The sequence below is a fragment of the Leucoraja erinacea genome, chromosome 19 (assembly GCF_028641065.1).
Source record: "Leucoraja erinacea ecotype New England chromosome 19, Leri_hhj_1, whole genome shotgun sequence".
NCBI classification, from domain to species: Eukaryota; Metazoa; Chordata; class Chondrichthyes; order Rajiformes; family Rajidae; genus Leucoraja; species Leucoraja erinaceus.
The window spans coordinates 38,014,822-38,031,433 of NC_073395.1; the positions used below are offsets into that span (position 1 = coordinate 38,014,822).

The 16,612-nt window shown below is 42.3% G+C and overlaps 1 protein-coding gene across 1 annotated transcript in view; it reads right to left on the minus strand.

The window, feature by feature from the left end:
• The window catches only part of cftr (CF transmembrane conductance regulator), a 143,693-nt gene that overhangs the window by 30,713 nt on the left and 96,368 nt on the right, over positions 1 to 16,612 (minus strand). Inside the window, exons 16-17 of the mRNA XM_055650852.1 lie at positions 8,466 to 8,503; positions 70 to 329 (exon numbers count right to left, since the gene is read on the minus strand). Of these exons, the coding sequence (XP_055506827.1) occupies positions 70 to 329; positions 8,466 to 8,503 (298 nt within the window). The remainder of the gene's footprint in view (positions 1 to 69; positions 330 to 8,465; positions 8,504 to 16,612) is intronic.

The following is a 16,612-nucleotide window of genomic DNA, read 5'->3' on the forward strand; positions in this document are numbered from 1 at the left end:
ATAAATTAAATCCAAAACTCCCATCCAAAAACAAGCTGCATGCGTAAGCCATTTCATAAGAGTTATTACCTGCTTTCATCTTGTTGAATGCAGTCATGGGTGCTTGGAGAACTGAGTGCAGCATTTGTTTGTGCAGGTCCTTGGAGACTGTAACAAGGGTATGAACCAAAGGCAGTCCTCGAATCACACCAAGTGCAAGGAAGCTGTCTGAGAGTCCCACATAGATGTAGAATATGTAGTAATGACTGCCATTGGTAATGAATTTAGAAAATATAGAAAAGTTGGAAGTGTTGGTTGAGGTGTTGTTGGCTGCAGAAACGTCTGCTAACCTGAAATAATGAAATATAAACTACATTTGAGAAAATAAATCACATTTAAAAAAATGCTTTACAGACCACTGAGATCAGCATCTTTGTGCATTAAGTTTGAATTGGACTTAATTGAACAATCCATTAGTGTTATCATGGTTGATTTGGTATAAATCTGACCACAACTAAATATGTACAACTGGGTAAGGAGGGCTAACGTTATTAAACGTGGCCTTTTTAGTCAGACTTAAAAACAGGTTGAGAAGAATTATGAATGGGCTCAACGATTCTGAATGTCCTGATGACTCCTAAATAATCCATAATTATTCAGCACCACAATCAAGTTTCAACTTTGTTCTTGAGGGAAACAATCAACATTGCAAAATGTTCACTCGTGCAGAAATTACCTTCCATTATTTTCTTTAATATTTCACATTTTCACTTTGGAAAGAGAATATTGCAAAAGTATCTTTTAATAGCTGTGTTACAGTCAAGATGGCAGATTACGATGAATCAAATAGTATTTGAATTAGACGGCATTTCTCTGAGCATTGTGGCACGGTGGCGCAGCGGTAGAGTTGCTGCGCCGGAGACCCGGGTTCGATCCCGACTATGGGTGCTGTCTATGTGGAGTTTGTAAGTTCTCCCCGTGACCGCAAGGGTTTTCTCTGAAATCTTCGGTTTACTCCCACACTCCAAAGACGTACAGGTTTGTAGGTTAATTGGCTTGGTAAATGAAAAATTGTCCCTAGTGTGTGTAGGATAGTGTTAATGTTCGGGGATCGCTGGTTGGCGCGGACCCGGTGGGTCGAAGAGCCTGTTTCCGTGCTGTGTCTCTAAGCTAAACAAATAGCTCGGGAATTGTGGTAGATTTTAGGTTATGTTTATTATTATCATGTGTATCGAGGTACAGTGAAAAACTTTGTATTGCATAATATCCAATCAAGTCTGAAGAAGGGTCTCGACCAGAAACGTCAACCATTCCTCCTGTCCAGGGATGCTGCCTGTCCCGCTGAGTCACTCCACCATTTTGTGTCTATCTTCAGATAACTGCACATAGATACAGAGTGCAGAATATAGTTCTCGGTATTGTAGCACACCAGTTCCAGAGACAAACTTCAATGTGCACAATGGGGGGGAGATGAATCAGACAGAACACCAGCTTATTTTGGTGATACTTTGGAAGACATTCTGCTGAATGGCATGGGCTTCAGTCCTACCGATGACCACTGTCCATCTTCATCCAGGGCACAGTTTTCTGCTGGAACTCCGGCTTTGAACTGATCAGCATGGATCATCACAAAGAACAGTAATGCAAGGCCTCGGCAACAGAACAGGGCTGGCTCTGCTCGGAAACCACGAAACAAAGCAATTCCTTCCATTAGTTAGAATGTAAGTTACGTCCAGGCGTTAGTTTTTGAAGCTTTAAACAAAGTTGATTGAGTGTAATTGTTTAGGCTGGATTGTTTCTCTTGAATCACAGGAGGGAGAAGAGATGCTAAATAGAAGTGTACAAAATTATGAGGGGCCTAAGCAGAATGTTAGGAAGGATCTATCTCCCTCAAGTGGAGGCAAAAACAAAGGGACATAGATTTAAAGGATTAGAAAGGCGATGAAATTAGTGTTTTCCTTCCAGAGGATGCTGCGGTTTTGAAAGGATGGTGGGGATGAAATACTCAAAAAGTGCTTGTATATGTATTTGAAAAGTAGTGAGTACCCTGCAGGAATACAGGTCTGGAAGCAGCGGGCGGGGACACTCCCGGCAAGCGGACCCGACTCGTCCGACATGGTCGACAGCGGCACTGGGAATCCGCATGGTCAGCTGGACCTCGCCCGAAAGGCTCGCGGTCGATGGGATCGGGAACCCACCCAAAGGCTCAGCAGACGGTTTAACCGGGAGGGAGCTGATGAAGTCAGATGCAATGAGCAACGACTGGTAGGAGGGTGATGCCTACAGCACCTTCAGGTAGGCTGCAGGAATCACCCCATCACCCCCCGAGACACAAAGATGGCCGGGCAACGAGAGGAGACGGACATTAGTTTGCAGGAACTATCAAGAACATCGAGTGCGCGGGCCAACCAGACTTTGGACTTTGAATAATGGTGCCAATCATGACGACGCCCGCATGTGTAATGTATGCAAAAGTAATTTCACTATGCATTTGCATATGTGACAACTAAGCCCCATTGACTATTGATTCACCACTGATGCTGGAGGGTGCTATTAAATTCATAGAACATGGAAACAGGTCATTCGGCCCATCTAGTCCACGTCAGCCATCCTGTACCTTTATACACTAATCCTATTCTATTTTTCCCCTATTCCCATCCTCTCGCCTCAGATTCTATCCCTCATGTATGCTACTGACAATCTACGACAACCAATGCAGCTACTAACCTTCGTGTCTTAACAATGTGGGAGGAAGCTAGAGTATCATGAGGAAATGTTAACTGTCACAAACATCACCAGAGGTAATGATTTAGATGATGGGATTAAAAGCAACACTAGCAAATTTGCAGATGACACAAAGCTGGGTGGCAGTGTGAACTGCGAAGAGGATGCCAGGAGGTTGCAGGGTGACCTGGACAGGTTGAGTGAGTTGGCAGATGCATGGCAGATTCAGTATAATGTAGATAAACGTGAGGTTATCCACTTCAGCGGCAAGAACAAGGAGGCAGATTATTATCTCAATGGTGTCAGATTAGGAAAAAGGGAAGTGCAACGAGACCAGGGTGTCCTTGTACACCAGTCACTGAAATCCACATGCAGGTACAGCAGGCAGTGAAGAAAGCTAATGGCATGTTGGCCTTCATAGCGAGAGGATTTGTGTATAGGAGTAAAGGGGTCTTTTTGCAGTTGTACAGGGCCCCAGTGAGATACCATCTGGAGTATTGTGTGCAGTTTTGGTCTCCTAATTTCAGGAAGGACATCCTTGCTATTGAGGGAGTGCAGCGTAGGTTCACGAGGATAATCCTCGAGATGGCGGGACTGTCATATGAGGAAAGATTGGAAAGACTGGGCTTGGATTGGGTGAGAGGGGATCTTATAGAAACATATAAAATTATAAAAGGACTGGACAAATTAGATGAAAGAAAAATGTTCCCAATGTTGGAGGAGTCCAGAACCAGGGGCCACAGTCTAAGAATAAAGGGGAGGCCATTTAAAACTGAGATGAGAAAATACTTTTTCACCCAGATAGTTGTGAATTTGTGGAATTCTCTGCCACAGAAGGCAGTGGAGGCCAATTCACTGGAGGCCAGTTCACTGACAAATCTTCACTAATGTTTACATAAGGGATAAAGTAGAGAGTTAGATAGAGCTCCAGGGGCTAGCGGAATCAAGGGGTACGAGGAGAAACATAGAAACATAGAAATTAGGTGCAGGAGTAGGCCATTCGGCCCTTCGAGCCTGCACCGCCATTCAATATGATCATGGCTGATCATCCAACTCAGTATCCCGTACCTGCCTTCTCTCCATACCACCTGATCCCCTTAGCCACAAGGACCACATCTAACTCCCTCTTAAATATAGCCAATGAACTGGCCTCAACTACCCTCTGTGGCAGAGAGTTCCAGAGATTCACCACTCTCTGTGTGAAAAAGTTCTTCTCATCTCGGTTTTAAAGGATTTCCCCTTTATCCTTAAGCTGTGACCCCTGGTCCTGGACTTCCCCAATATCGGGAACAATCTTCCTGCATCTAGCCTGTCCAACCCCTTAAGAATTTTGTAAGTTTAGGCAGGCATGGGTTATTGATTGTGGATGATCAGCCATGATGACAATGAATTTTGGTGCTGGATCGAAGGGCTGAATGGCCTCCTACTGCATCTATTTTATATGTTTCTATAAGCTGGGTATCCGTGGAAGTGAGGCAGGAATTTTACAAGTTCTGCCACTGTGCCTCCATTATTCAAGGTATCTAATTTTCGGATTGTATGGACACAGTGGTCTGTCTGGTGGTCTTTTCTCTCAGCCTATGATTCTGCGCAGGTAAGAGACTGATGACTCTCTTGCCCTTTCTTCCTCCCTATCCTCTATCCATAACTGCAAATGGGGTTTGCCCCAAGCCAAGGAAGGTCGAAGCACAATGAACTGAAAGACATCCTATGCATTCCTTACTGAAGTGATGTGCAGAGCTAATCTTGTCTGTAATTAGGAATGGTCCCGTTGAGATTTATTGCAAATACGTTGAAGGACCCAAGGATGTAGAAATTCAGTGCAGAGGGCAGCGATGAATTCCCCAAAGAATGCCCTTGTTCACATTAAGACACTAATGCGTCAGAAAACTGGTCTATTTTAGCAGCCAACTTACACATGATTCCTCATGGGGAAAGTGGAACGTTAGTTGTATTGGTTAGCTGCAAATCTATTGCTTTGCACTTGAAAGTTTGGGCTCATGTTCTGCTCTTGCCGAAAAACAGACCAGCAAAAATAATGCAGCACATTCTATCTAGTGCATCAGTTCTACTGTGTGAGTGGATCGGCCAGCTTTTCAGCTGAAGGTCTGCCCTGTAAATCCAAGTACACTTATTAGTTAATGTTTATGTAGGATATGAAAATGTTTATTGAACTTATAAATGTGGAAACTAATTCATCAAGTTGGTAAACATAATTTGTTTTACTAATTCTGTGTCCAACCAGCCTTCCAGTCACCTTCTTAATATTATCCAAATCTAAAATATATTTTCTACTTTATCCCTTATGTAAACATTAGTGAAGATTTGGCAGTGGGAATGGTTGAAGCATTTGATCTGCATTTATTCTTTGATCTGCCTACATATTTTACCTTTTAGGGGAATTCATATTGGATTAGATGCCAAAGTAATTCTACGGTGATAAACCTGTAGCCACCTGTCATTGGTGGCACAGTGGTGCTGCCGTAGAGCTACTGCCTTACAGCACCAGAGACCCAGGGTTCGATCCCAACTACGGGTGCTGGCTGTACAGAGTTTGTACATTATCCCTGTGATCTGCGTGGGTTTTCTCTGTGATCTTCGGTTTCCGCCCACACTCCAAAGACGTACAGGTTTGTAGGTTAATTGGTTTGGTATGAGTGTGAATTGTCCCTAGTGTGTGTAGGATAGTGTTAATGTGCGCGGATGGCTGGTTGGGATGTGCGGGCTCGTAGGGCCGATGGGCGTATTTCCGCGCTGTATCTCTAAAAATCTCAAAGAAAAATGAATAACATTCCTTTGTGACTTCTACAAAACCTGAACCATACCTGTGCTACATGATGCCACTGCAACTATTGTGATTTATTATAATTAGACCTCACACGTCGGCCGTGAGCGTGACCGTCAGCATTGTCGAACTGGCAATTTATATAGCTCACATTCTGTGCATAGATCAAGCTTATTAGTCTGAAGAAGGCTCTCGACCTGAAACGTCACCTATTCCTTTGCTCCAGAGATGCTGCCTGACCCGCTGATTAACCCCAGCCTTTTGTGGCTGTCTTAAGCTTATTACATAGTCGTATTTTGGCTCAAGGCGACTTTGTGGGTGAATTAACAAGGTGTTAAAGACCTGGCATTAGAGTCTCCAGTACACAATCACAACCCAAAATCGTTAACTTCATTGTTTCACATATTGATAGGTTTAACGTTATGTTTTCCACTATTGCTGGTTTTCTCTAATACGCCTTTAACTAATGCAGATCTTTTTATTAGATAAAGAATTTATCTAATACTCTGCTATCATCAGTCAGAGTATTGAGTATAGAAGTTGGAAGGTCATGTTGCAGTTGTATAAGACGTTGGTGAGGCTGCATTTAGAATATTGTGTTCAGTTCTGGGCACCATGTTATAGGAAAGATATTGTCAAGCTTGAAAGGGGTCCGAAAAGATTTACGAAGATGTTGCCAGGACTAGAGGGTGTGAGCTAGAGGGAGAGGTTGAGTAGGTTGGGTTTCTATTCCATGGAGCGCAGGAGGATGAGGAGAGATCTTCTAGAGGTGTAGAAAATCATGAGAGGAATAGATCGAGTAGATGCACAGTGTTTCACCCAGAGTGGGGGAATCGAAGACCAGAGGACATAGGTTCAAGGTGAAGGGGAAAAGATTTCATAGGAATCCGAGGGGTAACCTTTTCACACAGAGGGTGGTGGTTGTATGGAACAAGCTGCCAGAGGATGTAGGTGGGGCTGGGACTATCCCATTGTTTAAGAAACAGTTGGACAGGTACATGGATAGGACAGGTTTGGAGGGATATGGACCAAGCACAGGCAAGTGGGATTAGTGTAGCTTTGACATTGTGGGCCGGTGTGGGCGAGTTGGGCCGAAGGGCCTGTTTCCACACTATATCATTCTATGACTCTATGACTAAGTTGAAAATAAAATGGCTATCGTTACAGAACACAAATCTCTATTGAGCAACTATATGATTTTACAAAAACATTTCTTTTAAAAAATCCAGGAAGTAAGTCAAGGCCATTTTACGAAACACATTTCCAGGATGATGCAGATACAAAGGGTTTGTGTTCCAGAACCATTTTAAATTTCAACCCAATAATCCCCACAGAACACATTGTTCTTGTTCTTTCACTCATGAGAGAAACCGTCATAATTCATTCACAGCTTGTGTGGTCTGGGAACACACTGCCAGTGTGCAGCCCTTTACGTAGAGCTATAATGTTGAATGGAATTCTTTCGGGGAATCTAAAGTGGGATTTTCATTATAGTTATTAAAGTCAATGATATAAAAAGGAATCATTTTAAATCACTTGTTGGACTGCACTCAATTTACAACCACTCTTGACAGCCAACTCATTGGAATAAAGTGCTCCAAGAATACTTATATGATGAACTAACTCTGTGAGTTATGTAATGATCACTGGATACTAACAGAGCCAAGCTTTCAACAAGTACAACCTATTTCTTCTGAATTTGGCAAATTAAAAGACAGGTTGAAGGAAGGTTATAGTTGTCATCACAGTCTATCTGGTGGATATTAAAAATGTATAAAACTGAGAATAGAAATACTTGGCATAATGAAATAAAGCCCCAGATGTATCATTTAATAATTCAATGCGTGAGAACATATTTTTTGTGAATATGTGTTTAGTTTAGTTTGGTTTAGTTTAGAGATACAGTGCGGACACAGGCCCTTCGGCCCACCGGGTCTGTGCCGACCAGCGATCCCCGCATATTAACATTAGACTACACCCACAAGGGACAATTTTTAATTTAACAAGCCAATTAACCTATAAACCTTTACGTATTTAGAGTGTGGGAGGAAACCGAAGATCTCGGAGAAAACCCACACAGGTCATGGGAAGAACGTACAAACTTCGTATAGACAGCACCCGTAATCGGGATCGAACCCGGGTCTCCGGCGCTGCATTCGCTGTAAGGCAGCAACTCTACCGCTGCACCACCGTGCCACAAGTAGCTCAATAAAACTTTAAAAAATTAGAGCAGCAATCAGGAATGGTGAAATGTCTAAAGTGTCAGTATGGAAAGAGTTAAGCTAAAGGCATGCAGAAGAAGATAGAACACTGTTCAAATAAAGTCAAAACTGGATGTGGCAATTGCCTCCACTGTAAATGATTGAGAAGGAAGGGTTTATGACAGAGGGGTGATTTAAAGCACACATATTGACTGAAACAATAAACCTGCAGTGATTTATCCTTGCTGAAGTTGGGAGTGTAAAGCTGTTTCAAAATAGAAGTATTTGAAGAAAGAAGCAATGGGGAAATCCAGAATTTATGCACATTGGAGAATATTGCTGTCAAAACAAAGCCTTTCAGTGTGAAGATAGACACAGAATACTGGAGTAACTCAGCACGACAGGCAGCATCTCTGGATAGAAGGAATGGGTGGCGTTTTGGGTTGAGACCCTTTTTCAATGTGGAATGTTAACTCTTTTGAAATTAGCGGCAATCATTGAAAGAAATGACTCATACAATGTGGTCATGTTTCTACTTCAAAGAAGATATTTGCATTAATGATTACAAGTAAAACATTAAACATTGGTGTGTAAAACATGGTTCTAACAGTGCCCGCTATTGTACAATCAAATAGCCATGACGAAGGACCTGCTCATTTTTTAGCCTTTGTTCACGCCCTTGACCTATATTGTGTCTGATTTACTTCCTGATGAGATCATTAACAAAACAGAACTGAGAAGATAATCTTCGAATTGTAAACCACAACTCTACTCACCCAGTGATTATCCAAAGTCCAACCAAGGAGGCAGCCACCTTTGGAGACACAAGGAAGATAGCAACAATAACACACGCAGCTCATCTTATCATTGTATGATGTTTTTCAAAATCACGTGAAAATAAACTCTTTTATGCTCAAGTGGAATATATTGTTCATTGTATTAGTAATTAACATAAAATCCTCCCCTCTAATGAACAAAAAAAATGTCTGTATACTTTCCTTGAAGATAATAACTTTGATAATATCAAGGTTGATGGTGACCTGCATTACAATTGCATTTCAGGTACAATCTTTTAAATTCTTGTTCCTCTTGCTAAGTTCACAAGACCTATTTTTAGGTAGTTTCTCATGGTGTTGCAGATAGCTGTTATGGTTCTTTGGGGATACATGGTCATTAAGAACTTCTTCAAGAAATCTGATTGCAATCTCAAGATTCCTCAGCATCCCTTTGGTTATAAATGCACCGCTTTGGTAATCTATCTATATATCTATAAAACTCCGGGGCCATCCGACCGACTGCCGTCCGGCGCCCTTCCTGCCTTTCAATTCGTGCCCGATACTCGCAGATGTCCAATCGGAATGGCCGATGCTCGCAGATGTCCAATCGGAATGGATCCATTTGCATGTACTGCTGCCGGCTGCATTTCTTCCTTTGATTCATTGCCACGCCCAATCCAGACGCTCAATCTCCGAGATCTTTTCCATTTCGGTAGAGATTTCGCTTTTCTTTCTAAGTATCCGCTCCTCATTACATTTCGTCATGTTGAAGTGCACGTTTTTAATCAAATCCTTCTCCCCCCCCCCCCTCCACACCCAAGTATTTCAAAATTAACTGGCTTCTCCATTTACATGTCAGCTTCCCAACACACTTCGAAACAAAGTTGCAAGACAGGGACACTCTGAACTTTTCACTGCTGCAGCAGGCAGGGTAGGTGCCATTGGATTTTTTTTTTAATCCATTGCTGAGGGAGGCAGGGCAGTGTTGGAATCTTACTTTTGAGAACGGCTTCAGTTCCATTGGAGGAGACGGGTGCATGGTGGAATATTGGGTTGGGGGATCACACCATTGGGGGAACAGACCCAACGGGTCTGCACTTGGTCTAGTTGTCTATAAAATCATGACATAATCCAGTTTAATTCAGTTTATTGTCAGGTGTACCGAGGTGCAGTGAAAAGACTTTGTTGCGTGCTGACCAGTCAATTGAAAGTCTATACGTGATTACAATCGAGCCATTCGCAATGAACAGATACATGATAAGGGAATAACGTTTAGTGCAAGATAAAGCCAGAATCCTCAGAGTCTTTCACCCAGAGAAGGGGAATCAAGAACTAGAGGACATAGATTTAATGTGAAAGGAGAAAGATATGTGATAGAATCCAGAGGCACAGCATTTTCACACAGAGAGTGGTGGGAATATGGAACAAGTTACCAGAGGAGTTAGTTGAGGCAGGTAACATTCAAAATATATTTGAACAGGTACATGGATAGGAAAGGTTTAGCAGGTTATGGGCCAAATGCAGGCAGGTGGGACTAGTGTAGATAGGTTATCTTGGTTGGAAGGGGCAAGTTGGGCTAAAAGGCCTGTTTCTGTGCTATATAACTCCATGACTTTGTTCCTGTTCAATATCCATGAGAACTTAAAGACCCTGTCCCACTTAGGGTTTTTTTTTGGCGACTACAGGCTGCAACGTTTTTCTGGCTGCCGCTGGATTTTGAAATGTTCAAACTTTTCAGCGACAGTGGGCTTGACGTAGCTTGTCTTCTCCTGTCGTAGGTGCTGTTGTAGGTTGTCACCAGGAATGCGTAGGTTGTCGCCGGGTGATGTTGGTTGTCGCCGGGTGCTGACTGCGGTGAATTCCATTGGCGACTACCTACATCAACCTACGTCAACCGGCGACAGGTACCGGCGACTGAAGTTGTCTTGAGTTGTCTTCAGTTCAGGGTCGTTGCTCATCGTAGCTTGTCATGGGTGGGCGTAGATTGACTTTGGTTGTCGCCAGTGTGGTCGAAGGTGTGGTCGTAGGTGGACGTCCTAATGGGTCGTCGGTTGTCGGTCGCTTGCCGTAGTTTGACGTCGATTAGATGAAAGGTTGTCGAGGCTTGTCATAGACGTTATCGTGGGGGGGGGGGGGGGGGGGGGGGGGGGGGGGGGGGGGGGAGTCCAGTTGCCACTTTTTCGGCGACATGATACGACTGTGACAGTCGCTGGCAGTTGACGAAAAAATCGCCTAAGTGGGACAGGCCCGTAACAAAGCACGCAGACAGGCTTTCTTAAACATTTCTACTCAAACAAGCTGCCAGTGGAAGAGCCACCATGTGGATGAGATCCAAGGATCATCTTCCATTAGCCTCTTGCTACAGATGCATAATAGGCTTCTGGCAAGCCCGGGCTTCAAGCATATAGTGCTCTACAGATGGAAAACAGAAAACAATAAGAACTCGAAGCCAATTTAGGCCATTCAGCCACTTCTGCCCACTCCATTCTTCAATAAGATCATAGTCAATTGTTTCCTTTGGCAACTTATTCCTGTGCCAACTGCTTCTATCTTGGATCCCTTAATATTATTTTATTATTATTATTATTATTATTAATAATAAACTTATATTTCAGACTCAAGGTCCAGATAAAATACAACATTACATAGAATACATAAACACCATAAAATACATATAAAAGCTTAGTAAATTACTAATAGGAACATCATAAATTATATACAAAAAACACAATTTTAAAATCCAGAATAAAAAAGAAAGATCAGTGTGCTACAACGAGACAACTATACCAATGTCTCCACAGCTGGGATTGGTAGCGTGTAGTGCTGAACCTTATATCTAAAAATCTACTAACATGACTATGCTCAGCAAGTGTCTCCACCACCTTCTTACCTGCAGTAACTGCTCAGTGCATGATAGAAGAGAACCAATGAGTATGGAGTGAAACAGATTATTTTTATAATGAAAGGGAAGACTTTACAAAGTGACAATTATCATTCATGGGGATGAGGCCACCTCAGAGAATTTTTCCTTTTCTCCATTTTTCTTTGTGGTGTTCCAGAACAAATGGCGGTTCTTTCTCCAACAAAATATTTTTGACTAATGCTTTGTGCTGGTACAAAATTGTTGCTTACAAAATGGTGTCAACTACAATTCCAGGTACCAATTTCAATGGCAAACTAATACAGCTGTTAAGAAATTGATTTAGTTCTGAATCGACCATCAACAAACATTTTGAAAAACCTATATTCTTTCTGTTTCTGTTTATTAATATTATCCAATGTGATCATATAATACTATACAGAAATACAACCAAGTCAAGCTAAGTACTATAGGTACAGCAAAGAGGAAGATACATTGTGCTGAATATAGTTCTCAGTATTATGACGTACCAGTTCTTTAGCACAGCGATCTCTCTTGAACTGTTCTTCAGGGTGAATATTTGAACAACTACATGCCACTCAGGAAAGAAGATAATTATTCCCTAAAATCACTTCCGTCTTGTCTTGAGGACATTAAGTCCTGGATGGCCTTAAACTTTCTGGGACTTAACGAAAAAAAGACAGAAGTGATTTTGTTCGGCCCTAATGGCTGCCGTGAACCTCCCTCTGTTGACTTGGGTCCACTTGCAGTGTTCGTAAAGCCAACAGTTTTAAACCTGGGTTTTATGATGGACGGTGATTTTAAATTAGATAAACAAATAGGCGCAGTGGTTAAGTCCAGCTTCTTTCACCTAAGGAAGCTGGCAAAGGTGAAGCCCATTCTCGAGCGGCAGCATTTTGAAACAGTAATTCACACCTTTATTTCATCTCGGCTGGATTACTGTAACGCGCTCTACTCTTGAGTCTCACGAGCTTCGTTGGCTCATCTCCAGTTGGTCCAAAATGCTGCCGCTCGCCTTTTAACCGGAACTCGAAAGAGGGAGCACATTACGCCAATTTTGGTCTCCCTTCACTGGCTCCCAGTGCACTTTCGAGTTCATTTTAAAATTCTTTTATTTGTTTTTAAATCTTTGAATGGCCTCGCCCCGCCTTACCTCTCTGAGCTGCTCCACCTATATGCTCCTACCCGGTGCCTCAGGTCAGCGGATCAGCTGCTCCTTGAGGTACCAAGGTCTAAGCGGAAGCTCAGAGGGGTTAGAGCCTTTTCTGTTGCTGCCCCGGCACTCTGGAACACCTTGCCGCTGCAGATCAGACAGGCCCCTTCACTGTCCATCTTTAAATCCTCCCTAAAAACTCACTTTTATTCACTGGCTTTCGACACTGGCTGAGACATTGTTCCTGTTTTAGTGCTTTTAATGTCTTTTAATTTTTACTGTTTTTATAGTCCTGTCGTCTTAATGGTTTTAGTAGTTTGTAACAACTTTTTGTTGACTTCCCATGTACAGCACTTTGTGGTAACTGATGTTGTCTAAAAGCGCTTTATAAATAAAGTTATTATTATTATTAAGTCTCTATTTAAAAGTGTTATTTTGATGCTCTGATTTTTTTTAAATTTATCGATCCTGGAACCCATTGCTGTGTCTTCCAATTGATGAACTCAAGATGACAGAGATGCAGTGATTCACAGTTCTCTCATATTATAATATTATAGGCAGTAACATTTATTATTTTGTTTACTCAAAACAAAATATTTAAAGTTCTAACTGTAAAGTCACTTCATGAATAGGTTGGCTGCATTTCTGTGGATTTATTATTAATAAGTGAATATTGTACAATGTTTTGCTTGCTGCCTGCTAAGTATTTGATGTAGCCCACCCTCATTCAATGGTGGCGACTGATGAAAGTAGGCAAGCCTCTAAATGGGGTTTCGTTATTGCCAAAGGAGGTAGTTGAAGCAGGTGATATAATAGAATTTAAAGGACACCTGAACATGTATATGGATACAAAAGATTGAGAGGATTTAGTTCAGTTTAGTTTAGTTTAGTTTAGAGATACAGCGCGGAAATAGGCCCTTCGTCCCACCGAGTCTACACTGACCAGCGATCCACTATCCTACACCCACTAAGACTATTTTTACATTTACACTAATTTACGCTAATTAATCTGCAGATCAGTACGTCTTTGGAGTGTGGGAGAAAACCGAAGATCTCGGAGAAAACCCATGCAGGTCACGGGGAGAACTTTTGAACTCCCAACAGACAAGCACCTGTAGCCAGGATTGAACCCGGGTCTCTGGTGCTGTCAGTCAGTAGCTCTACCACTGCGCCACCGTGCTGCCCTTTCAGCCCTTTGGTTAATGGCCAAACACAGGCATGTGGGTCTAGCTTAGATGGGCAATCTTGGTTGGCATGAATGAGTTGGGCCGAAGGGCCAGTTTCCGTGCTGTATCAATCTATGATTGTATTGCTACTCTTGCTCTGATGTTGGAAAGATACTGTAAATTGATAGACTTGTCTGACCAACATGGATGGCAGCATTAAATAATAATGGATTGACTGAATGGGCAATACTGCAGATTTCACAGTGGGTATGACATTATCCACTTTGTAGTAAATAGTAAAGGATAAGAGTTGTGGAAGTTCAGAGAGAGAGAAAAAAGTGATCTGTATAAGTGATTAAATTAACATGCATATGGAAATAAACTGGTCAAAGTAGGCTTATAGAATGTTGGACTTGCCTCCAGTAGACAGGCAAATAGATGGATCGATGTTATGCTACAACTTTCCACTGGCTTGGTTAGATCACACCTAGATGATGTGAGGGTTTAAAGCAAACCCAGGAAAAAATAATTTGGCCTTGGAGCAAAGTCATTGTGGATTTGACTGAATGGTACCTGGATTCCAACAACTACAGTACAGGACGAGATTCTAGAGTAGAATTCCAGGAAATTCAGAAAGTTAAGTGGTAATTTATTTGATTATTTAAACACATTTAAAATGTACCTAATTTATCTTTAGTTTAGAGATACAGCACAGAATCAGGCCGTTCAGCCCACCAAGTCCACACCAACCAGCGGCCCCCACACATTAACACAAACCTACACACACTAGGGGCAATTTACATTTATACCAAAGTCAATTAACCAACAAACCTGTACGTCTCTGGAGCGTGGGAGGAAACCGAAGATCTTGGAGAGAAACCACGCAGGTCACGGGGATAACGTACAAACTACGTACAGAACCGTAGTCAGGATCGAACTCGGGTCTCTGGCGCTGTAAGGCAGCAACTCTACCGCTGCGCCACCGTGCAGATCATCAGATATTAAGCAGAATAAGTAGACGAGGGAGTGGAATACTATTTCAACTGATTGTGGAACATAAGGAACTAGTGAGCGCAGTTATAAATTAGTGCTGAATTTTTGTGAAGTTATGAAATAGAAAGGATATTAAAAGTTTGAAAACAAATACAATTGATGCTGGTTCATTATTTTAAACTGGAATTAATGTACACTTTGTTAATTCAAGTTAGGAAGGAAAATGGGACAAAATAGCTTAATGGAGTTGGGTTATTTTTCAAGTACAATCCTATTGAAAGCCATAAAAGGCTTGAGCAAGTAAATGATCTGCCGACATCCTAACAATCGCATATTTTCTGAGAGAATAATAATTTGCATTCAATGCCAACAAGAAATGTTAATATAACAACCTATGACAAATGACTTTACAAGAGGTTTGGAGGGCCAAAGCAGATTTTCTTTTAATTCAACTTTTTAAAAATCAAGAAGTCACCAGAAATGCTGAGAGTTCTTACTAACTCTACCGCCAACGAGAACATTAAACTGGTACAGCCCATTGTAGAACCTCTTTGATGTTCAGCCCATTGATTTCTAAGGATCACATGGCCAGAATCTGCCACCTTGATCTGCAATTGCAACGTGGCAGAAATAATATTTCATCCTGCAAATGAGATGAAAGTATAACCTCACCAGTCAGTGCCAGAGTATTTAGGACATTTGTCTAAAACAGGCACTAACCACAAACTACTGATATATCTTGGACCACATAAAAGCAAGGAATACCCGTTTGCTGAGTTGGCCACTCTGCTTTAAAGGACTTGATTAAGATTGGACAGTTCATTTTTTTTAATGTAAGGCTAATATCAGTGAGTGATCATGTTACCTTTAATGTTTCAGTTCACTGGCCCAGAGTGGAAGCAGAGGGCCGACTTATTTTGTTGCAGTCAACTGGATCGTGTTGTGTGTAGGAAGGAACTGCAGTTGCTGGGTTACAATAAAGACAGACAAAAAATGCTGGAGTAACCCAACGGGACAGGCAGCATCTCTGGAGGAGGAATGGGTGATGTTTCGTGTCATAGATACATCGATACAGAGACAATAGGTGCAGGAGTAGGCCATTCGGCCCTTTGAGCCAGCACCACCATTCAATGTGATCATGGCTGATCATCCACAGTCAGTACCCCGTTCCTGCCTTCTCCCCATATCCCTTTATTCCGCTAGCCCTAAGAGCTCTATCTAACTCTCTTTTGAATGCATCCAGTTAATTGGCCTCCACTGCCTTCTGAGGCAGAGAATTCCACAAATTCAGAACTCTCTGGGTGAAAAGGTTTTTCCTCATCTCAGTTCTAAATGGCCGACCCCTTATTCTTAAACTGTGGCCCCTGGTTCTGGACACCCCCAACATCGGGAACATGTTTCCTGCATCTAGCGTGTCCAATCCTTTAATAATTTTACATGACCATAATATCTTATTATCTCGGCTACAGCAGTTAGTGGGCATCTGCGGCAGTGCTCTGGGATGGTTCAGGTCCTATCTGGCGGGCAGAACCATGTGTGTTAGCCTTGCTGGGTTTGAATCCTCTTCCGCTCCCCTGTCATATGGGGTTCCACAGGGTTCGATTCTGGGGCCCCTGCTTTTCTCGCTGTACATACTTCCTCTGGGTTCCATCCTTAGAAAGCATGGCATCTCTTTCCACTGTTATGCAGATGATACCCAGCTTTATTTGCCGCTGAGGGGGGAAGACGCCTTTCCTGTAAAATCGCTTCTGTCTTGTCTTGATGACATTAAGTCCTGGTTGGCCCTAAACTTTCTTGGATTTAATGAAAAGAAGACAGAGGTGATTTTATTTGATCCCAATGGCTGCCGTGAACCTCCATTTGTTGATTTAGGTCCATTGTCAAGGTATGTGAAGCCAACAGTTGTGAACCTGGGTTTTAGGATGGACAGTGACTTTAAATTAGATCACCAAAT